At 37.3% G+C, this 23,877-nt stretch overlaps 1 protein-coding gene across 3 annotated transcripts; it reads left to right on the top strand.

Annotated features, from left to right (window-relative positions):
- The first annotated feature begins 1,477 nt into the window (after window positions 1-1,477).
- On the top strand, window positions 1,478-19,420 carry rell2 (RELT like 2). Of its 3 annotated transcripts, none has more exons than XM_055178222.2 (6): window positions 1,478-1,658; window positions 5,263-5,483; window positions 6,574-6,636; window positions 6,800-6,863; window positions 11,964-12,143; window positions 12,374-19,420. In XM_055178222.2, the coding sequence occupies exons 2-6, from the start codon at window positions 5,291-5,293 to the stop codon at window positions 13,059-13,061; spliced, it is 1,188 nt and encodes a 395-aa protein (XP_055034197.2). In that variant the 5' UTR covers window positions 1,478-1,658; window positions 5,263-5,290; the 3' UTR covers window positions 13,062-19,420. The 3 variants fall into 3 exon arrangements, with proteins under 3 accessions (XP_055034197.2, XP_055034198.2, XP_073710109.1); XM_055178223.2 differs by lacking the exon at window positions 1,478-1,658 and adding an exon at window positions 5,079-5,174; XM_073854008.1 differs by lacking the exon at window positions 1,478-1,658 and having other exon boundaries at window positions 5,143-5,483.
- Window positions 19,421-23,877: the final 4,457 nt, after the last annotated feature.

Raw genomic sequence — 23,877 nt, 5'->3', positions numbered from 1 at the left:
TAATCGATGTATTATCCGTAACACCTTAAAAAAAGGTTGTATTTATTTACATTAGTAAATGCATTAGCTAACATTAAGTAACAATAGAAAAGATCTACTTATGTTTGCTAATGTTTGTTAATACCAATTCAACTGTTTATGTTCATTCATTGTGTATTAACTAATGTTAACTTTTGTATTAGTAAATGCTGAAACTGACATAAATTAAGATTAATAAGCGACATAGAAGTTCATTGTTAATTCATTTTAACTAACGTTAACAAATGCAACCTTATTGTAAAGCATTACCGCAATATAACATTGAAAATCATGGTATCAATATAAACATTTCAATAATCTAACAAAGATCCATCAACATCTCCTATCACATCCATGCAGTGTAAAATATCCTTGTATTATTTTCATGATTTACTTTATACAGATGAATAATTATTATTGAGTTTTGACTAATGCATTAACATTAGCCTGGAATTATAATGAATAAACGATTATTCACTTAATTAAACATTTATAATGTTATTATAACACAAAGAATAAGAAGTGTTTCTGGAATACAAATGAGCAAACATTACCTGCTGTCACTGAAGCACTGCAAATGCGTTGGCAATACAAATGTACAGTTTTTGTCATGCCAATAAAGCACACTTAAATTGAAAATTGATCATCAGCAAAGATTTCTCAAGTATGACACATCAAACAAGCCATTTATTATCATTTTCAATTTGATTTTAATTCAAAATGTTATGCTTATAGCCTTAATTTGTAAAGGAAATCGCAAAACAGATCAACACGTCCCTGTTGTTGTATCACTTTGGACCCACTGTATATCGCAGTGTTATATTAATCTAATATTCACACAGTCTGGAGAACTCATGTGCACTCATTTCTAACAGTAAATATTGCATGCTAAAAATGTAATCATTGATTAGCCATTAATGCTAACACACAAACACACAGTTAAATCTCACCATAATGAAAGTTCCCCACATCTGGATCATAAAAATACGCCGTGCGGTTCGTCATCGTGTCGCTTCGTAAACGGACTCAATATAACGGGTTATTTAGGGCAAAATGAAAGAGAATGTGTTTATTTACTCTATTCCCTACACCGCAGCCATATTCATTACACCGCTGAGAAAAACGTCACTTCCGCTTCCTCTTACGGTTATTCAGAGCACAGCAGCGCCACCTAAAGATCAACACACACAAACAGTCGATAAACTTTTGATGCTCTACAAGGAAAAGCCAAACGATTACAGTTGGGAAAGAAAAGCTTGACATACATGAATGATTATTATGAATTAAAATGATTTGAATTAAATTTTAGTTTAATTAAATTTAATTTAAAAGTTTTTATTTCCAGTGATAATGCAAAGTGAAATGAAAAGGAACCAGATATGTTCAGAAGCCATGAGAATACCTCATTCATAGTTTTTTTTATCTTCATATATATAATTAGACTTGTCCCCAAAGGATGGTGTAGGGGTAGGCTACTGCTCCAGAGTGCTGTGTCTTTCATGGTAGGCTGCACAAAAACATTTTGAGGTGTCATCTACCTTTAAATATCCAGCGGGCTGAGATGCACATCTGCTGTCGTTTGTGTTTATCTGCTGCATCAAAATATAATATCAGTTGATATTCTACATGTCGAACGACTGGTGAGTACCTGAACATAATATCGTTTATTTTCTGCTGATGGTTGCGTTTAAATTTCTCTCGTATTTTTTTATTTTAAAGTGGTATTATAATTAATAGTAGGCTAAATATATTTTATTTGTTAGATATTTGACTGTAATGGAAAAAATAACATTTGACCCTGATGTTATAAAGGAAGTCTACGTTATGTATTTAACAGCAGCGTCTAACACTATATGGATCAAGACTTTCATAACGCGCGTCAACAAAAGCGCTCAAATCTTTTAAAATGCGTTTTTCGTTAAAAGTTAAATTAGGCTACTTCAACTTAACATACTACTTGTCAGTTCACAGACAAACAGATGTGCAGACTGAACACAAAGTATAAAGAAGAGACGTAGCCTAATAAATCCAGGCACATTATACTCATTATAATGCAAAGTGTTAAATGTAAAATGCGTGCATTGCATTTAAATAAATAACGTTTCTATACATAATCTAATTATTTTCTAAATAGGCAACCTCATGAGTAAACACAGTAAGGTAAAGTATGAGGTTACATTAATTAATGCAAGTTAACTTGAGGATGAGAATAACTCATGCAGTCTATGTGTGTTTGGTTGTAGAGGTCAAAAGAAAGCTGAGTCATTCTATTCATGGTGCAGAGCATCTCACCAGCATTTGCTAATGCTTTCCTCTATATAAAGCTCATGCACTGTAACCTGATCCAAAATCATAAACAATTTATGCATTTCAGTTTTAACAGACTTCAGGTCAAACGTACTGACTGTCAAACAAACTCATTTGATTCAGAAAGAGCTTATAAAATAAAGAGTAAAAATATACAACACACACACACACACACACACACACACACACACGCACACGCACACGCACACGCACACACACACACACACACACACACACACACACACACACACACACACACACACACACACACACACACACACACACACATTCTGGTTTCCATGTTTTGTGGGGACATTCCATAGACGTAATGCATTTTATACTGTACAAACTGTATATTCTACTCCCCTTACCTACCCCATTCCCAAACCCCAACCATCACAGAAACCCTTCTACTACTTCACATTTTCAAGATAAATCATTTTGTTTGCTTAATAAGCTTGTTTCCTCATGGGGACATCAAAATGTCCCCACAAGGTCACAAAAACACTGGTATTCCTATCTTTGTGGGGACAATTGGTCCCCAAAACGTGATAATTACCAGGTACACACACACACACACACACGCACGCACACATTTTGTGATTGTGAATACATAACTAGATGATATCTAAAGCTCAAGGGGTAATAAGATGTGCCAAAATGTACAAGAAATATGAATAGAAATGAATTTATATAGGATTCTATAGGATTCAATGTCCATGATTTGCGTATAAATTGCACGCAGTGTGAAAAGGCATGCAATACATTTGCCAAATTCCAATTTTGCGTGCATATGATACGCCAGTCCCTCCAGTTCACTTACAGTTTTTACAGACGCTAGGAAACATTTCTCAATACTTAGGTCACTTTTGCAAAACTCCTCACACAGTTCTTCTAACCAACTTTCAGCTTGGCAAAGCAGTTCATTTTACATTCAAAATGCACTACAATTACCAAAACACTTTATTCAGGTCTCAAATCAACTCATTCTTCCAGAACGCTAGCAAAGGTTGACAGCCGACAAACACACTTTGTCACCCACAAAACAATGAGCTAAAAAACACTAACAACATGTAGCATTATACATGTAAAACAAGGACGCATCTCTGTTATAACTCACTGCATTATATGTTACTGGAATGAATCAGACATGATGCAGAATTTGTCAATATTTTATGTAGTTTATTTTTTCCCACTGCATAATTCCAAAATGTAAGACTTTGTATACACGCCATCCACTGATACAGATACAATAGTAATGCTAATCTACTGGGCTGTGGACAGCTGTGACTGGTCCAATTGTTTATATAGCATTTAATTTTAAGATTTAAAATATATTTCATTAAAATATTACTGTTGAAATGTAGCAAATTTGTGTCTTATTCAGTTTTGTATCATGTTATTGTTTTGAACATAAGTTTAACAGTTTTGAAAACAGTATGTAAGCATGTGCAAATTGGTCTGAACGTACAAAGATTTTTGTCAGTTGTTGTGTCTGAGTGAGAAAAGAATTCATGAAATTTGAGAGATGTAGTCATTGAATGGATTTTGCGCCAAAGCAATGATAATTGATCCTCAGTTTAGCCCACATAGACTTCTGTTGTGCTCACTGTGTGAAGAATTTTGCAAAAGTTACCTAAGTATTGAGAAATGTGTCCTAGCGTCTGTAAAAAAACTGTAATACAGTGCATCTTTTCGTGTTGTTTATTTACTATTGTCGCTTGGGTTTGGGGTTTAAAACATCTTTTTGTTACATACAATGACATCCTAACCCAAACCCTACTTCTAACCACAATTCCAAGCGACCATGGTTTAAAAATAGACAAAAACATGGAGAAACCTATATATTAAACGACATCCTAAAGCAAATCCCATATTTAACCCCAAACCCAAGCGACAATGAGAAAACATTGAGAATGCAATACATAAAACGACACAAAAAGCTGCGCCGTAGGACGGGAAGTATTGGCGTATCATTTGCACGCAAAATTGGAATTTGCAAATGTACCGCACGACTTTTCACACTGCGTGCTATTTATACGCATTTCATGAGAATAAGTTGACATTATTATACAGTACACAGTGGAAATAAACAGCGGGAATATTGTATATTAGAATAAGAGGCTCTGGTGGGACAGCTAACTGATGAGGAGATTGAGCTAAATGGAAAAGATTCACCTGTATCTCTCTATAGATGTGCTTGTATTCAGAGCCCTGAAATGCAACATTTCAAAGAGATTGTGTCCAGGGTGTCTGTAATGTTTTTCCTTGCTTTGGAAGAGACCTGTAATGTAGCCAGTGGAGCACCAGACATTTTCTTAGTGGTTATATAGAGCAATACAATTAAGCTTTCAGTATTTAAGTACTTTTCAAAGGTCTGAGACCCATACATTACATTACAAAGTTGGGTTTATAAAATATTTATTCCTTTGTTACATTTCTGTAAATCTGTGACTTTCTTTGAATGTCAGTATTATAAAAGATATTGTAACTTACTGTATGTTTCTTTAATTTGTTTCATTCTCGCTGTATGGGTTCAAATGATATTACTCATTTAAAACTATACTGTAAGGTTTCTACTGACTAACCAACACTATGGTTATCCAATTATTGTGGCAGTTGTTACTGAACAAAATTCAAACAACATAATTAGAAATACACCGTGCTTTTTTGGCTCTGTTGAAGCTATGACGTATATCAGTTTTGCTGATTTATCTGAGTGAAAGCGTAGGGTGTGGGCCAAGCTGTTCCTACCACATGCCTGGAAAGCAAGATAAAGTTAGGTTTTAGCAAGAAATATATGCTGAAAAGTCGAGTGACTGATTATCTCAATGAGCCAGGAGAGTAAGGTGGCGTGACAAAGAGTCCTTCCTCAATGCTGGAGCGTGCACTACCTCGTCTACAAATGTAATGGATTTTCTTTTGTGCATTTTGCAGACCGTCCATAGTGAAAGCTGACAGGGGGATGGCAGACCACGAGACACCCAGTGTGGGTGAACCTCCGCCAACATATATCATCTTCCTCATGGTCTTTCTCTTCTTTATCACTGGTCTTCTGGGTTTCCTGGTATGCCATTTGCTGAAAAAGAAAGGCTACAGATGTGAACTGGAGGATGATGAAGAAGCCTGCGAGGACAAACTGGAGACAGAAAAAGATGGCAAGTCATTTTTTTCTAATATGTGTGCTTGTTTAAGCATGAATGACAATAATATCTTGCTACTCAGAAAGCAAATAGTTTTTAGTATTAATACAGAAAAGGCAAATCATAAATATGCAGAAATGCACATGTACAAATATGTAGGTTAGAACACTGTTTGTATAACACGTTTATAGATTGACAGAAAGTGCTAATTCTGTTCCATTTATAATAATTATCACATAATAATGTGGTAATGCATGCAGTTTTATCTATAAAGAAAAAAAAGCAAAAAATGTATCTTGATTTTCAATTATTCACTGATGTTTCACAATTCAGTGATGTTTGACTACAGGAAACCACCATAACATTGACAATAAACATGGTTTCAAATCTCTAACTGCACACATCACGTCCATTAAGATAAAGTTACTAGTAACTAACACGATTCATTGATGAACCCAATACACTCATATAGTCAACTTATCTGTTCACCACAACTTAAAACATGTAAAATAGTTTGGTTTGTTTATGAGTTATCTGCAGGCATTTAGCACAACTAGTGTTAAGGACAAACTGATTGTGTCTTTCTGAATGTATTTCATCATATATGTGCTCTCTGTCGACTCTTTGTCAGAGTTAAGGCATGAGACGAATATCTAGTTTTCCATTTTCAAAGCCACTCCACATCTAGGAAATATATTGGCATTCAGCTGACATTACTAAACCAAACTGATGGAAATACACCAGCTGTAGACTAAACAACATAAATGAACAGATCTGATTTTAGCATTTAGCATGATGCTCCAACAGTTAGACATGAAAACTAATCAAATTTGTGTGCTGTGTGAACAAACCCTAAGAGTCTGTTTACACCTGATATTAAAATGGATTTATGATTTATTTGTGCTTGTGACATTCAAACCTTTTATGACTTTCTTTGTTCTTCTCAACAAACATTAGGATTTTAAGATCTAATAACCCTGAAAATGTTGACAAACCCAACCATTGAAAATGTTTATACTGTATTTGACCCAACCCAGAAATGTGGATATTGAACCCATCACAGGTTAACATTTAAATGTAATATAAAAAAAAAATGTATCTGCAGATGAATCAGATGACAGTCAGGACACTGTGGAACAAATTCTGAAGTGCATCATTGAAAACAAAGGTAAAGATTCATTGTAGTATTTTGTTTTATTCTGTTCTTAATCAGAAAACATTAACTATATCTTTCGTCATGTATTTAAATTATTTTTACCAACACTTTGCATGTTATTGGATCTAATTGCATGCAATCTATTACATAATTTATGACAACTTTTGTGTTCCAGCTAATACAGAGGCCTTCAAAGATATGCTGGGTGGCCAAAATGTTTGTGAACATCATGACCCTTGGTATATTTACATACTGTATTATCAACACATGTGGCTTTGAAATCTAAATGACATCATATCATATTACTTCATATCATTTGTGAATGATGGAACAAAACGAGTCTTTACATATCTCCACATCATTGGTGCTTATATATTTCATTCTGTTTTTGTATATGATCACATATTTTTTAGAATTATATGAAGGAATGTTTTTTTAGTTATCAGTGCAAAATATTGATGTGGAAAATTTGAATTTGTAAATTCAGTATTAATTTAACATTTACAGTGGTGTGAAAAAGTTTTGGCCCCCTCCAGATTTCTTATGTTTTGCATATTTGTCACACTTTATGTTTCAGATCACCAAAAATGTTTTTGTAACAAATATTTTGTAAAAAAATAACACAAGTGAACACAACATGTAGTTTTAAAATGAAGGTTTTTATTATTAAAACAAAATCCAAAACTACATGCCCCCTAAACCTAATAACTGGTTGGGCCACCCTTAGCAGCAACAACTGCAATCAAGCATTTGTAGTAACTTGCAATGAGTCTGTTACAGCGCTGTGGAGGAATTCTGGCATCTTTGCAGAATTGTTGTTATTCAGCCACATTGGAGGGTTTTTGAGCATGAACCGCCTTTTTATGGTCTTGCCACAGCATCTCAATAGGACTGAGGTCAGGACTTTGACTATGCCACTCCAAAGTCTTTATTTTGTTTTTCTTTAGCCATTCAGATGTGGACTTGTTGGTGTGTTTTGGATCATTGTTTTGCTGCAGAACCCAAGTTTGCTTCAGCTTGAGGTCAAGAATAGCTGGCCAGACATTCTTCTTCAGGATAGTTTGGTAGAGAGAATTCATGGTTCCATTTATCACAGCAAGTCTTCCAGGTCCTGAAGCAGCCAAACAGCCCCAGACCATCACACTTCCACCACCATATTTTACTGTTGGTATGATGCTCTCTTTCTCAAATGCTGTGTTACTTTTATGTCAGAAGTTAAAGATCACATATCACATACATTTAAATCTTCTAGAGTTTTAATTTTAGGTTATGATGTCCTTTAGAATATATATTTGCAGTTTAAGTACCAAAAACAATCACTATATATTTTTTACAGCTCCTCTTCCAGGAGCTCTGCTAAGAACAGGTTGTTTTGGCCTGTTATAAGTAATATTCATGAGCCTCTCTTCTCATTGGCCTGCTGTTTTATGAGTGAAATACGCAGTTTAATAATGTTAACGTTACCCATGGAAGTCCACTAAATGTTGGTTTCTGTACACTAAAGGTTAGGTTAGTAAACCGAGACAGAGAGACACATAGACTAAGAGATTTTAACCTTACCATGTTTAACTCAATAAACAAACATAAACCAACAGGGCCGGTGTCTGCAACTTAAGAAAACAAACAACGTCTGATTTCCAACAGATATTCTATCAAAACTTGTGGCTACCAAAGACTTTTAACATTACAAAACAACATGTATGCCTCCAGTAAGCATCACGTTAGCGTTGCATAACGGCAGCCGGTTCTAAAAGCAGGCAATGGTGCTTTATTACTAATCAACAAGCTGACTAGTAATACGCGTGACAATTACATGCAAGTGATCATGCAGCACTACTTAAAATGTGTTTACTTATGAGTTGTGGATTTGAGGTCGGACCCAACAAAGTTAGGACTGCAACATCTTTGATGAGTAGATTCCTGGAGAAACCACATTAGACTGCCACATTAAAGCAGTGAAATGTTTAGAACAGAAGGCTAAAGTCAAACTAATTGTTGAGGAATTTCTGGAAAAATGAACATTAGCCATTGTTCTCGTATATTAATAAGGTAATAAGCCCCAAGAAGCAGCCCCGCTTCGCGTCATGCCTAACAACGCCCCTTAGCTGTTATAAAATGCACTGTAACCCCACTGCTTTGCGGGGCTTATTGCTTTTATAATACGGTTACTTCATATGCATAGCAGGATTTCATAAAATAAAACACAACTAAGTCGTAATAATTATAGTAGTACAAATATTACTCTTCCGCCAAACAAAGTAGTTCCTCAGAATCAAGTGTGGCTGAAACAGAGCACAGTTCCCAACCAACACAGATGCAGCAAAGACACAATGAAAATATGATTAAAGACTGTGGTATTTATTTTTATAAATCAACATTCATCTAAAATATACATTAACATTTACACCGTGCAACTGTTAAAGTATTGATCAAATATGCTTGGAAGTATGCTTAACTCTTTCCCCATCAGCGTTTTTTTTTTCAAGTTGCCACCCAGTTTTAGTTTTATGCCTTACAGAAAAATTATCTCCTTTAAATAAACATAAAATATCAAATAAAAAGACAGACCATCGCTTTCAAACAAACAAAAAAAAAAAAAACGTTTCATCCTACCTTCATTTGTTCTCTTATCACCTCTCAAATTTACAGCTAAACAGATAATTCCACTTTAGGTACAAACTCCTCAGGGAGCGTTTTCTCTTTATTGATTATATGACTCAACACTAGCCTCTTTCACACAGCAATTCTGGTAAATTACCATGAATTTACCAGAATGAATTTACCAGTAAATACAAAAATGTGCTGTTCACACACGCAGTGGCGTTCTGTTATTTTACCAGTAAGACATCATTCACACATCAGTATCAAAATACCGGTAAATTCGTTGAGAAAGCGGAAGTACCTGTAGCACGCGGAGAGCTCAGTGTTGTATTTGTAAATAATCCACGTCGTTCATAACCACGGTCCGTATTTTGTTGTTTTCACGTCTGTGGTAAACAGTCGCGAAGTTGCTCATGACCAAACCAACATTGAATGAGACGACGTCAAACCGAAAATGCGTTTTTAACAACAGTAGCCTACTGTTTGCACTTTAGGCTTCACAGAGGGCGTGCCAAGGACGTCGGCAATTCGGCGGTAAGCTGTTTTAAACAACTTTGGTGAAGAAATGTGGACGTAAACTTCAGGTGTGCTCAACTTTCAAGCAGCATGTGTGTGGAAACGTCAGTAAACACTGCAGGGGTAAACGCGTCATCTGTATTAAAACGCTATGATTGGCCCGAAGCTGTCAGCACGGTCTGACACCGTCCGTTCTAAATGCCGGTAATCCTATAATTTTCGTTCACACACAGCGCTTACCGGTAAATTACTGGTAATCTTACAACCTGTCTTACTGGTAAATTGGGAGCACTGATTTACCGTAAAGGTTCTGTTCACACATGACATGTTAACGGCAATTTACCGGTAAATTACCAGTAAAGACTGTATGTGTGAAAGGGACTAATATTTATTGACATTTATCTGGATATCGCCATTAATTGTGCAATTGTAGACAAATTATGAATATGATTAAAGACTGTGGTGTTTATTTTCACAAATCAGTACGCAGCAACAGTGGTGCAGTGATACTTATGAAATGCGGTCTGAACTGTGGGGTTTACCAGAGTATTTTATCACGGCTTAGAACACGTTTCAACCAATCAAAATGAAGAACCAGAACTGCCCATTTTATAATGTTTTTTTTTAGAAGCCTGGGCAATGATTTAGTTTCCTGACATCCATCTATTAAACAGCATTTTCTCACATGGTGCGATGTTCCTTGGGGGTTTGTTTGGCCAAAATTCAGATTTGACAATATGTTAACTTTAATGGGACACATCCCTTCTAAAAAGTACAACTGTTATCTCGTCAGTCCACAGTATTTGACTTGGGGATCATTAAGATGTTTTCTGGCAAAACTGAGACAAGCCTTTATGTTCTTTCTGCTCAGCAGCGGTTTTCATCTTGGAACTCTGCCTTGAAGGCCAAGCCTCTTTCTTATGGTGAGGTCATGAACACTGACCTTAACTGAGGCAAGTGAGGTCTGCAGTTCTTTGGATGTTGTTGTGGGGTCTTTTGTGACCTCTTGGATAAGTCGTCGCTGTGCTTGTGGGATAAAATTTGTCCAACTCTTGGGAAGGTGTTTCATGTTTTTATCATTTGTGGATAATGGCTCTTACTGTGGTTCGCTGAAGTCCCAAAGGTTTAGAAATGGCTTTATAACCTTTTCCAGAATGATAGATTTCAATTACTTTCTTTCTCATTTGTTTCTGAATATCTTTGGATCTCAGCATGATGTGTAGAGGATCTTTTGGTCTACTTCACTTTGTCAGCTATGTCAGAATCCTGCCGGATCCTGTTGGTATTTAGATCTAGTTTAGCATGGCAGGGTTCTGACAGTACATATGTTTTATGTGGGAAATGTGTGGTTGTAGTATTGGTTTATTCTGACCACGCATTTCCCGGGTCTCGTCACTTTTTCCCCGATCCCTTACTCGTGATTATTTTCCAGGTGTATGTAATTACTTTGTCCCTATTTATTGTCCTTGTGTTTGCTGTTCTGTGCACGTGTCTCATGCCCTGCCGATTCCTGTAAGTTTTGTATTATATCCAAGTCTAGATCTGTTTTGTGTTTGAGAAGTTTATTGTTAGTAATGTTAAAGTTTAGTGTCAGTTTAGTGTAGTGTTGTTTCCCTTGTCTTGTTTTGCCCCTCGTGGGTTTTGTTTTCCTGTTTTTTTCCCCTGTTTTATAATAAATCCCTTTGTTATTTATGTCTGCATTTGGGTTCGTGTTTTGTGTCCTCTAAATCCTGACAAGCTAGGTCCTATTTAAGTGATTTCTTGATTGCAAACATGTATTGCAGTAATGAGACCTCAGTATGGCCAGAGAAACTGAACTCATGTGTGATAAACCACAGTTAAGTTATGTTTTTTAAGGGGGCAAACACTTTTTCACACATGGCCATGTAGTTTTGGATTTTTGTTTCTCTAAAACCTTCATTTAAAACAGCATGTTGTGTTATTTTTGACTAATAGTTACATTTGTTAAGTGATCTGAAACATTAAAGTGTGACAAATATGCAAAAACATAAGAAATCTGAAGGGGGCCAACACTTTTTCACAAAGGCACACTGCTAGGACTAAGATATGTTTAAAGTTATGAGCATTGAAAAAGTTTGGTCAAACGTTCTGTGTTTCATTCAGTTTGGGACCTTAAATATGATGTACATTTGAGCAAACAGTATGGTCACGGTCATATATTTTTATAGAGATACTAAATAGTGTTGTATTTCTTTGTCCAGGTTACGTCACAAAGACAGTATAGATGGTCCTCCCCTTCACCATCATACAATTCATCTGGGAGGTGAAATCAGCTCTTGTGTCCATTGTAGACAGGGACATGTATTAAAAACACGACGCAGAAGTCGCATGTTTAAAAGCAAAGCCCGGCCAGGGGAGCAGACTGTATTTTCTGTGGGCAGGTATGACCTAATGTACATTCTTTTCATATTATTTTCATTTCTAAAATCAATCACACAATCATATATATTTTGTTTCCAAAATAGTATAATTCTTGCATTCACAGTTGAAAGAATGCCTTATACCAGTTTTAGGCAGTGACTAAAATATAATCGACATGCCATGTTGTACCTTATTATGATCTAAAACTGTAACTGTAAGACTTATGTCAGAATCATCTTTAAATCCACAGATTTCGTGTCACCCACATGGAGAAAAAACCCAGCCTTCAAGGTTCGATTAATCTGCCCACTCCTAAACCGGGTGATGTGTCGAATGACACAACTCTCTCAGGAATTAAAGATACCTCAAAAAAGCCTCAGGAGGAATACAACATCCGCAACATGTTTAAAGACGGAGCAACTAATGGCACGGTCCCAAACGTAGGCAAGCGGAAGAAAAGCCTCCCACTGCTGGGCTTCTACAAGGGAAATAATCCAGTGGGAACCAAAGTGGTACCTGAGATGTTTGTGGAGGACAAAGAAGGGCAGAAAACTGCTGATCAGCTGTCGGTCTCTCTGGAAGAGTGCCTGAGTTCAGCTGCTGTGTTTCATACTGACCCTGAAACAGCATTAGACAAAAACTCAAATAAAGGTTCTGCTCATAAATTAGAGAAGACGGTCCACGAGAGTAGCTCAGGGGGTGAAATTTCTGACAGAGGGACTTCAGATGTGATTTCACAAGACAAATTAAATACAAAGACAACGGTCACTGTTTGTGAATGGTCCAGTGATCGCACTAGATTTTCTGTGGTTCGAACTGAGGAGGAGACGATCATTACATCTACAACTAGTACTGAGGATAGAGGAAATGATAATGTGCCAGAAGATAACACCATGACTGATAAAGATAAACAGCAAAACCCCTTGGTGCTAAATTAACACTCATGGGGCACGTTCCCAGATAGGGTTTAGGTTTATCCAGGATTTATCCTTAGTTATATTGGTACATCTAAGTAGTTTTTACAAACCAAACTAACAAAAAACAATGCAGGTGTGCATCTTGAGACAAAACAGTGGCACTGATTTATGGTATGATATGTCAGGTGTTTTTAAATTAAGGCTGCTCAAACATGTATTTTAGTCTGGGATCAAGATAAGGCCTGTCTGGAAAACAGCCCCTTGTAGGTGTAGGGGAGAACCGGGGCGAAAGTAACGCGGGACAAAAGTAACAAAGTGATTTCTCAGAGCTCTGACTACATTCAGGGTTGGGCAAAGATACATCAAAATGTATTTTAAAATAAAATACCAAATACCTTAGTTTTAAATGTGTCAAAATAAACTACTGTATTTTGAAAATACTAAAAAATACTTTTACGAAGGAGCATGAAATTTCTTCACAAACCTTCCATCAGTTGGACTAATTGATCTATTGCTTCACCATTACATTGACTCTGATTGAGTCATGCAAAAAACTGACATATGCAGCTGGTAACAAAGGGCCTACTTTGCATAAGCAACACTGACAAACAAGTTTAGACCGTACTACAGCAATAAAATCCCAGTTGTTATTGTTGTACAACACTGAAAAGTTTTATGTTTTTCATGCACAACCAACATAGACTGAAAGTAGCAAGCTAAATTATTTAGCCTACTAAAACAAACGCCAAAACTTAACTTTTAAAAATTATAGCAAATTATTTATGAAAAGCTGGCAGCATGCACGTTTCTTACCCTGACCACCACATTTCATATACGCCTTATTCAGCCTGCCGCCGGGTTGGTTCCGGACCGAGGTTGTGGGGGATGGACGTCCAGAGCGTGCGCTTCAAACATATTGTTTTGTACCGGGATGCTTGTCATTTAACCATCAAAACACAATTACAAATTTCCCCAGGACAAAGAACCTTATAAATCATGGATTTTTGGAGTGAGAGGGGACATATGACCTTATTTGAGACAGCGCAATGTGTACATAAATTTTTTGTTTTGTTATTGGCCTGTTGGCTAATCATTAATTTCTAATAGCTTACTTTTCTTTAAAACACTAATATAGTCCTATAACTATACATATCTTCAATTCGTACCGATTACAAAAAACGCAAGGCATGAATACGTTAAAAACTTTTCTCAGTTTTTTTTAAGCACACTGACCGGAATCAGAAGCAGGATTAATTTCTAACTAAATAACATTTGTACACAACTTTGGAGGTTCATATGGGGTTTTACCTCAAACAATACTTGCACAACAAAATATCACATAAATAGATTGATATCAAGTCAATCGCACATTATTAAGTCAATGTTCATGTCTTGAACAAACATAGAAAATACATTTATGTTCTATACAAACTGGAGATGTATACTTTGGTGTATTCATAACATATTGTATTGTTGTATCAGTGTTTTAAAAGAAAAGTAAACATGTGTACAACATGAGAGATTGGCGATTGGCCAACAGGCTAATATCCAAGGCAGATATTGTGTGCGCGGTGCGCTGTTCTCGTCTCAGGTTGGGTCATATGTCTATTCTTATTTTGACAATCCTTGATTTCTGAGGTTCTTTGTCCTGTGAAAATTTGTAAAATGATCTATTTTGTGTTTGGATGGCTGAATGACCAGCATCCTACAGGTTTGAACTGCACGCTCTGGACGTCGGTCCCTCACGGCCTCGATTTGAAATCAATGTGGCGGGGGACTGAATAAGGCGTATGGATCACTTTTCTGGTCTAGGTAAACTTCTGAGTTATCACCAATCAGAGGCCGCATTTCTATGATGTCATCAGGTAGACTTCTTACAAAGTATTTTACAGTATTTTAAAAATACAAAACACTAAAGTATTTTGATACAAAACATGAAGGCATTTTCATCAAAATACTATTTTGTATTTGAAATACATGTATCAAAAATACTGCCCATCCCTGACTACATTGGCATTTCAAACTATGACAGCATCTTTAGCTCGAAACCCTTGACAGAGCTGACAAATATTGCGTTATTTCGTCTTTGTTTTGTGCGTGTAGGTCCTGAAAGCTTTAGTAAATTCCTAAAGTGGTTATAATTTGTTCTTATAATGCATTTTGTGTTTCATGTGTTACAATACTGATCAATCTACAGGTTATATAGTGCTGTAACGCATCCTGTAACACAAGTTTACCTTCTCTTTTAAAAATGTCAGGAGTTCCTGTTCATGACGAAAGTAACGCTTGTTACTTTTGTCCCGCTGCTTTATGTTGAAAATGTATATTATTCTAATATGATTTAAATTAATTTTCATAGTGTTCATACTGTTAAAAATGTTTTATTCTCAACAAATCAAGTTTGTACTGTTGGTTGCTTTTGAATCATTTGATGAAACTGAAATTTAAAATGAAAATGTAATTTAATTATTTTTAATTAAATTTGCAAAGATAAATGGCAGAATATGTTTGCAGATACATATTAACAATCTATCTTGTTCTGTTGTGTTACATTTGGCCATCTGTTTGTTACTTTCGTCCCATCTGAAAGGGTCAAAAGTAACAATTTGCTACTAATGTTCAAAGTGAAATTATACTTTTACATTTGTTCCAAAATTCCATATAACATAAATTATCTTATAAAATTAAGTTTTTCTGAAAATGGTACTTTCGCCCCAGCTCTCCCCTATATAATCCATACCCAGATGGTCTGGATTATATATAGACTAAAGATTAGTGTTAAAAAGTAACACTGATTCAAGTGTTGAAGTTAAAGGCGGAGTCCACGATGTTTGAAAAACGCTTTGGAAAAGGAGACGGGCCGACTACCAAAACACACTTACCCAATCAACAGTAAGGAGTGTGTCTACTAACCGACATCCTTGCCGGGTTGCATATGTGTGGGACGGGTCCATCAACAGAAGGTCCAGATTCTATTGCGGTAGGGGCGTGTTTGTTTAGGTGATTTCAAATATCAACATTGTCTTTCAAACATCGTGGACTCCGCCTTTAATGCAATAATGAAGTGGTAAATGAACATTAATGATGAACACCTGCTGTTAACAAACACAATCACTGAAGAAAAGATTACAAGTCGTCACTGATTAGTTTTACCTTTAGCTCGGCACTTGACACTTGACGTCTTGTTTTTATAACAACGAAAGAAGCCAAAATTATATTGTTTGCTTGTAATAGCTTGTAATAACTTTGTAATAACTATAATAACTAGCTTCCGTAATGACACCATTTTGGACTCACAATTTACTTGGAGTCACGATTCACAAGAGTCACTGCACAAGTACCTATGGCAAAGATGAATGCTCACTACACTTAAACTCTTTTGTGAATCATGTGAATCCAAGATGGCGTTGTTACTGGAAGCTAGTTATTATAGTTTAAAAAGTTTGAAATATGAATATTTTTCTTACAAAATCACATCCATTTTCCACAGAAGACCTTTATTAACCCGCTGGAGCTGTGTTGATTACTTTTGTGAAGGATGGATGCACTTTTAAAGCAGTTCTTCCCTGATAAAGCTAGAAAAAGCAATTTAGCATTTACTAAAATGTATCTCAATGGCTTAATGGTGAGTAAATTGTTGGCTAATATAGATATTTGGCTGCAGTATCACGATAACCCCATAATACAGCAGTATTTTGATGGTTCTGTAAAGTAAACAAAACAAAACAAAATCACTCATTCAGTGTTAATCTTTAACACTATGGATGTGGATTACAGCAGTATTCATTTAACACTTGGGGTTTTGCTGTGTAGTCAGGTGAATATAGACAGTCAGCAGCTATGATTAGATTATCATTGCCCAACCAGCACAGTAATATAACTTTATATTATTGTTAGACTTATTTAACTGAGACTGAAAAGCTTTGATGTGCCACAACTGCTTTGACCAATAATCTATTCATTGCACATGAACTTTTTATGTATTATAAGCCTTAAAGAGATTAATAATCAAATTATAAAATATAATACTGACAATCTTTTAAAGCAACATGGCCAGTCATAATTTAAACTCTATGTGTATCTGATGTTCTTGTATAGAAAACTTGCTTTAATTCAGAGAAATGTCTTCAGGGCTGTCAGTTATTGAAGTCATTTCACCATCTCATTCATATTGTTTAACATCTTTGACATGCAACATCATAAAATGAAGGTCTGTGAATGTTGCATTTCTACTGTTAACTCAATGATTTGGGCTGAAACAGCTTGAACTTGTCGGTAACACTTTACTTGAAGGAGTGTTCATGGGACTGTCATGACACTTTCTTGGTCATGACATGACACGTGCCATGAACATGAAGATTTTGTGCACATTTATGACAACTGTCATTAAGTGTCATTCATTCAACTATGTAATTTTAATGCAAAGATGATATTGTTTGAGATGTCTTTGTTATGACCAAAACATCATTACTTGTTATGACAACTTGACATTACCAAAACAACATAACTGACCACTTTTTACCAGTGATACAAATTTAAATTGTCATTAAAATGTCATTAAGTACTAGTTTTATAACAGCGTCATTAATATTTTTCTTGACATCAACTACAGATATAATTTGTCATTAAAATGTAATTAAGTGTTAATACTAAAGTGTATAAGAAATAAAATAAAATCAATCATTCAAAAATATTAATAATTGTAATTAAAATTAATAAAATTACATTTTATTGCATTTGGAGACTCACCTAAAATGAAATGAAAACAGTACATTAATGGGTTAAGCCATGCAGCATTGTGTCCATATCGCTGGAAAAACTACATTACATTTATTCATTAGTTTTTTTCTTGTATGTCAGAAAAGTTCAGAACCCTCTTTGTGAGGAAGAACAAATTCTGATAGTTGTGAGTTTTTTATATATTGATCACATACATAAAGTTAAGTATAATATTTTGACATGTCTGTTGCATTGTGTTAAGGTATTTAAAATTATTTGACAAAGTATTAAATGATAAACCTATAAAGCTAGGTTGTTTCTAAAGTTTTATAATTATTCTGCTATGTCATGTTTATGACATATTTATTACAAGTTATGATGTATTGGTTTATGTCAAGTTGTCATAACAAAGACATTTCAAACAATGTCATCTTTGCATTAAAAATTACATTTTTTTTAACAATTACAAAATTACAATTGGGCAAATGACACAATGACAGTTGTCATAAATGTGCATAAAATCTCCTTCGTGTTTATGACACGTGTCGTGTCATCATTGTGAGGGCGTTGTGTCAGTTTTATGGACACCCCTTCAAGTAAAGTGTTACCAACTTGTCTAGAATCTCTAGAATCACCTCTCATTCTTAAGGCCATTTATTCATGCCTAAATGAGTGTCCTGTCAAAATACATTATTGTCATAGGTGCATAAAAGAGATCTATGTTATTTTCGCAATAAACACTGTGTAAATAGAGTAGAATATGAAATGGGAGAACTTGAAATTTCAATGTTTATGTGAAGTACACTGTAAACTTAAATGTTGTCTTTATTTAAACAATAAAGTAATCATGAACAAACATGCTTACAATTTTGCATTTTGGACCCCCAAAATTAAAAATCATTATTTATTACACTTTTTAACATACAAAATGTATGAACTTAAAATACTGTGAGGAATACCCTTAAAACCAATACGCCAGAATATATTGATTATTCATGCTAGTCTAATGCACATTATGCCCAAAACACACGCATTATTCATTACGAGAATAGGAACAACCCTTTTAGGTTTATTTTTCCCGTCATTAAATTAGTATTTGTGGACAAAAGTCCTTCACAAAAGTGCAATTATCTCAGCTTTTTGTTCAAAATTTGACATTTTTGGCACTCCCTATATTTTTTTCAATTGTTATTTTTATTTTGTTTCATATATTGTATGTTTCTAAATTTAAAGAAGAACAATTTCTGAAAGGCATTAAATGGTTGTGAATCACAGAAAATGCTGGCGCTGGCTGGGGAAAGGGTTAATACGTTTATACTGCCAGGAAAGTATCATGTTTGTTGTATACATAAATCCATAATAAACAAAAACATGAATTTAACAAGTAAAAACAAGTAAAAACTAGACATATGCATGTATATGTGAGTGTTCTACTCAAGTGACATCTAGGGCCCTATCTTGCACCCAGCGCAATTGACTTTGTCAGTGACGCATGTATCATTCGTATTTTGCACCGGCGCACAGCGGGTTTTTCCCTCCACAGACGCACGTCGGCAAACTAGGGAATGAACTTGCGCTCCCTGGGCGGTTCAGCGCAAAAAAGGAGGCGTGCTCCGGCGCAAACCATCTCTTATGCTATTTTGCAGTTTCAAAAAACAATTGCGCTACTAACCAAAAAAAACTGGTCTAAAGTCAGTGGCGCGTTGCGCGTGGTTCATTATGCTATTTTAAGGGCGCATGCTTGACCATAATGTATAGCGTGCACAACGCACATTGCTTATCTAATCTACACAGATGCAACAGTTATTTTTGCAAATCATTAATTGTTACAATAAAAAATATGAGATAAGGGAAATCAAATCATAAATTGTTACAATAAAAAATATTAACACATGAGATAAGGGAAATCATTGTGGTGAGCATTGTGGTGATAGTTTTTATTTATTTTGTGTAGCAGCGTTAAACAATTATCATGCAAATAACGATTATATATTACGTTTATTTTATCTAAAAAATAATTAAAATGTTTTCATAAGAAACCTTCATGTATGTGAACTTGATTTGTAAGTGTACTTTGGGGTTGGACCTTGCTTGCGTTTCTTGTGTCCAATTTCAAAGCCCCCAAACCCTTTCAGCGGTGAGGGTGGACGCAGCGATGTCCTCCTGTGTGCCCGGCGTGCCCGATTTATGCTGGCAAGCTTGGGGTCCCCCAGTCTCCTGACATGCTTGGCGCAGCTGATGAGACAATTGCGACTATTTCCTCTCGCGCCTGTTTAACCGACGCTGATTCGGGCGGGTTTCTCCCATCCCCATACAAAACAACTTCTCTGTCTTTGACTGCTCTTACAAGAACGTGGGTCTCCTCGGCTGTGAACCGCTCCTGGCGTGCGCCTGTCAAATCCGTCATAATAATAGCAACCCGCCATGGAACTTGCGCCCTTGCGTTTAAAGGGAATGTTGCATAGCGTTCTGATTGGTTTATTTGACGTTACGCCCAAACCACACCTATGAATAATGAACCTACTTCAGACCAACCCCTTATTGATTTGCGCCCGGCGCAAGACTTATTTCTCCCGCCGGGAAAATAGCAAAGGCGCCCAAGATCCGCCCACAAAGTCACTTGCGCATTGCGCTTCGGACTTGCGTTTCAGATCGTTAAAATAGGGCCCCTAGTGTCAGGAAATATGTATATAAAAACACACACACACAGCAAGGATCCAGTTGCAGATAAAACAATAGTTTAATAAAGGCTTAAGTAAAGGACAGAGAAAAACCACTGGGCTGAGCCAGGGAGAGACAAAGTCACTGAGCAAACACTGGAGATCGCAACTGCCGAGCCGGTCAGGGAGAGATAACCATCTCACTTTATAGGCAGGAGAGGTGTCCACTAGAAGAGGGGTGTGGGCAGAGGGAACAGGGTTAATGCGAGAAAAGAATACAGGCTTGACCTTGGATACATGGAAAACAGGTGAATCCCACCAAGAGCAGGAGGCAATCTGAGCTTAACCGCCACCGGACTGACGACCTTAATAATACTGTATGGACCAAGGAACCGAGGAGTCAATTTGCTAGAGAGCTGTCGGAGAGGCAGATCCTTGGAAGAAAGCCATACTTTCTGCCCACAAATATAATGGGGCACGGGTCGGCGGTGTCGGTCAGCCACGGCTTTGGTTTGTCTGGCTGCCTGAATTAAGGCTGTTCTAGCTCTGTTCCAAGTGCGCTTGCAGCATTGAACAAAGGCTAGAGCAGACGGAACCACCACATCGGATTCTTGTGATGGGAACAGAGGTGACTGAAAACACATCAAAGCCTCGAAAGGGGATATGTTGGTGGTTGAAACAGGGAGAGAGTTGTGGCCATATTTAACCCAAGGACGCTGTTGGTACCAGGAGCTCGTATAGTGAGATGTCAGACAGCGGAGCGGTTGGCAGAGATCCTGATTAGCCCGTTCACATTGCCTGTTGGTCTGTGGGTGTTAACCTGAAGATAAGCTGGCAGTAGTGCCAATCTGTCTACAGAACTCTTGCCAAAAACGGGAAATAAATTGGGGACCCCTAACAGATACCACGTCAGTAGGCAGACCATGTAAGCGGAAGACGTGTTAAATTAATTCAATTAAATTTTATTTATACAGCGCTTTTCACAATTGGTAATGGTTTCAAAGCAGCTTTACATTAATAGAAGCAGGGAACACAGAAAAATCGACAGATAGCATAACTTAGTACAGATAGCATAAGCAGCAGAATTTGCTGCAGCTATGAATCAACATTATAAGCGAGCATATTACTAATGTAACGTATAGACCCCTTCAAGGTTTGTAAACATTGAATGACTATCGGGTGCGCGTGCAGCATGGGGTCAAACTGTTCATACTATCAAGGCTTTATAAGTTCATCTAACAGGGCTGAAAAAAGATGACTTACCTCAAATGAGGTGAGCACTACAAAAACAAGCCTCTTTGATCGTTGCATTGTCCCAGTCTGCACGTTAATTGCTTGCAGCCACAGATGTTGTATTTTTTTGTTTTTGAGATTCTGCATGAATCGCGAAAACTTAACGGAAGACCTGGTGCGATTTTCACAGCCCACGACGTAAGTAGGCATTTTTTACGATACCAAATAATACGCAACTCAATCTGCTGTAATGACTTTTCTGACCCCGACATGCGCAGTGGGAACCGCCTGTGACGTGAACCATGAAGGGGTCTATAGGGGGTGCTAAGTTAAGCCAATGAAGGTTGACTCCCCGGTTTGAAAACCCCCCTAGGACGGCTAGTATTTCAGGGATGTTCCGACCTTCACATTTACCAGAACTGGGACTGTTTGTCTCATTGTCCTCGGGATCGAGGACGAGACAGGGAGAGAGAAACAAATCCTATTAGTGTAGGGGTCGTTCACATGTAATGCAAGTGTCACACAGTGATGTGGTTTAAGTCAGCTTGGTTCCAGACAGGCTAACTATTGCGGCATAAGTATATTACCCATAGTTGAGGATTTAGCAAATTTGTGGACCCAGCGCAAATCAATGTATGGGGCCCCCCATTTGATCTTTACAACAGTAACAGAAACTCTTTTGACTAAGGCCAGAAGCCCCACTGTCGTTGTTAATACTAACGTAATACCTGGGCCGTTTCTTTGGCAGAGGGCAGCTTGGGTAAGGGAATGAAATGAACTGCCTTGGAGAAACGGTCCACCACCATTAAAATAACGGTGTTGCCTTTAGAATTAGGTAAGCTGGTAACAAAATCTACGGCTAGATGTGACCAGGGGCAGAAGGGAACAGAAAGGGGTTTAAGCAGACCAACGGGAGCTTGATGAGAGGTTTCGTTGCGAGCGCATACCTGACAGGCTAATACAAACTGTCTGACACCATAGACGGCCACCAAAATTGTTGGCGGACGGTAGCAACAATCTCCGAACTCCAGGATGACAAACAAACTTGGACTCATGACCCCACTGGATGACCTTGGAACGGAGCGCAGCAGGAACCCACAACCGACCCGTTGGGCACTCATCTGGCACTTCCCCCTCCCGGCTGGCCTCCCTCACCCGCTGCTCGATTCCCCAGCAGAGGGAACCCACCACCCGCCCCTCTGGAAAGATGGTTTTGGTCCTCTTAACGCTAGGGCAACGAACAAGCGAGAGAGGGCATCAGGCTTCGTATTTTTGGAGCCCGGCCGGTACGAAAGGGAAAAGTTAAAACGGTCAAAGAAGAGTCCCCAACGAGCCTGTTGCGAGGTCAGTCTCCTGGCCGAACTGATGTATCTAAGGTTTTTATGATCCATCCAGATCAGGAAAGGTTCCGAGGCACCCTTCAGCCAGTGACGCCATTCGCCCAAAGCCAGTCTGACAACCAGCAACTCCCGATTACCTACCTCGTAATTGCGTTCGGCTGGGTTTAACCGTTGGGTGAAAAAGACACATGGATGCACCTTCCTATCCTTGGTGGACCGCTGGGACAGAACGGCGCCTACCCCGACATCTGATGCATCAACCTCGACAATAAACTGAGCCGTAGGATCTGGAATAGAAAGCACAGGAGCAGAGATAAACTGGGACATTTAACATATCAAAGGCTTCCTGGTGCTCACTGTTCCAGAGAAAGCTCTCCTTAGTGGAAGTGAGTGCTGTAAGAGGTTTAGCAATCTGACTGAAATTTCTAATGAATTGCTGATAGAAATTAGCAAAACCCAGAAATCGTTGAACCTCCTTACGAGAGTCGGGGATTGGCCACACAGCTTGGAAGACGGACGGAGCGTTCGTTAATCCGAACAGTAAAACGGAGTATTCAAAATGTCCGCAAGGTCTATTAAACATCGTCTTCCACTCATCGCCCTCTCTGATGTGCACCAGATGATAGGCATTGCGCAGGTCTAATTTGGTGAAGAAATGCACTCACTGCAGAAGTTCAAAGGTAGTAGACATTAAAGGTAGGGGGTATCTATTTTTAACAGTAATGTCATTTAAGTCTCTGTAATCAATGCATGGACGTAAGGAGCAGTCCTTCTTTTTGACAAAATGTGGTGTGGTCTGAAACCAGATTCTTAAGAAATTAAGAATTTGTTCAGCTGATTGAAAACAACTTTTTCAATGATCTTGCTTATGAAAGGAAGTTTTGA

This window comes from Misgurnus anguillicaudatus, chromosome 16 (genome assembly GCF_027580225.2).
Source record: "Misgurnus anguillicaudatus chromosome 16, ASM2758022v2, whole genome shotgun sequence".
Taxonomy (NCBI): domain Eukaryota; kingdom Metazoa; phylum Chordata; class Actinopteri; order Cypriniformes; family Cobitidae; genus Misgurnus; species Misgurnus anguillicaudatus.
Note: the sequence above shows the minus strand (reverse complement) of the source record. Positions and strands in the feature narration are given on the sequence as shown.

Excerpts from the sequence above, each read along its gene's own strand:
- rell2 (XM_055178222.2), top strand. The coding sequence starts at position 5,291 with ATGGCAGACCACGAGACACCCAGTGTGGGTGAACCTCCGCCAACATAT. Across the intron at positions 5,484-6,573 it reads ACTGGAGACAGAAAAAGATG|ATGAATCAGATGACAGTCAG; the intron begins GCAAGTCATTTT and ends ATGTATCTGCAG. Across the intron at positions 6,864-11,963 it reads TGTGAACATCATGACCCTTG|GTTACGTCACAAAGACAGTA; the intron begins GTATATTTACAT and ends TTCTTTGTCCAG.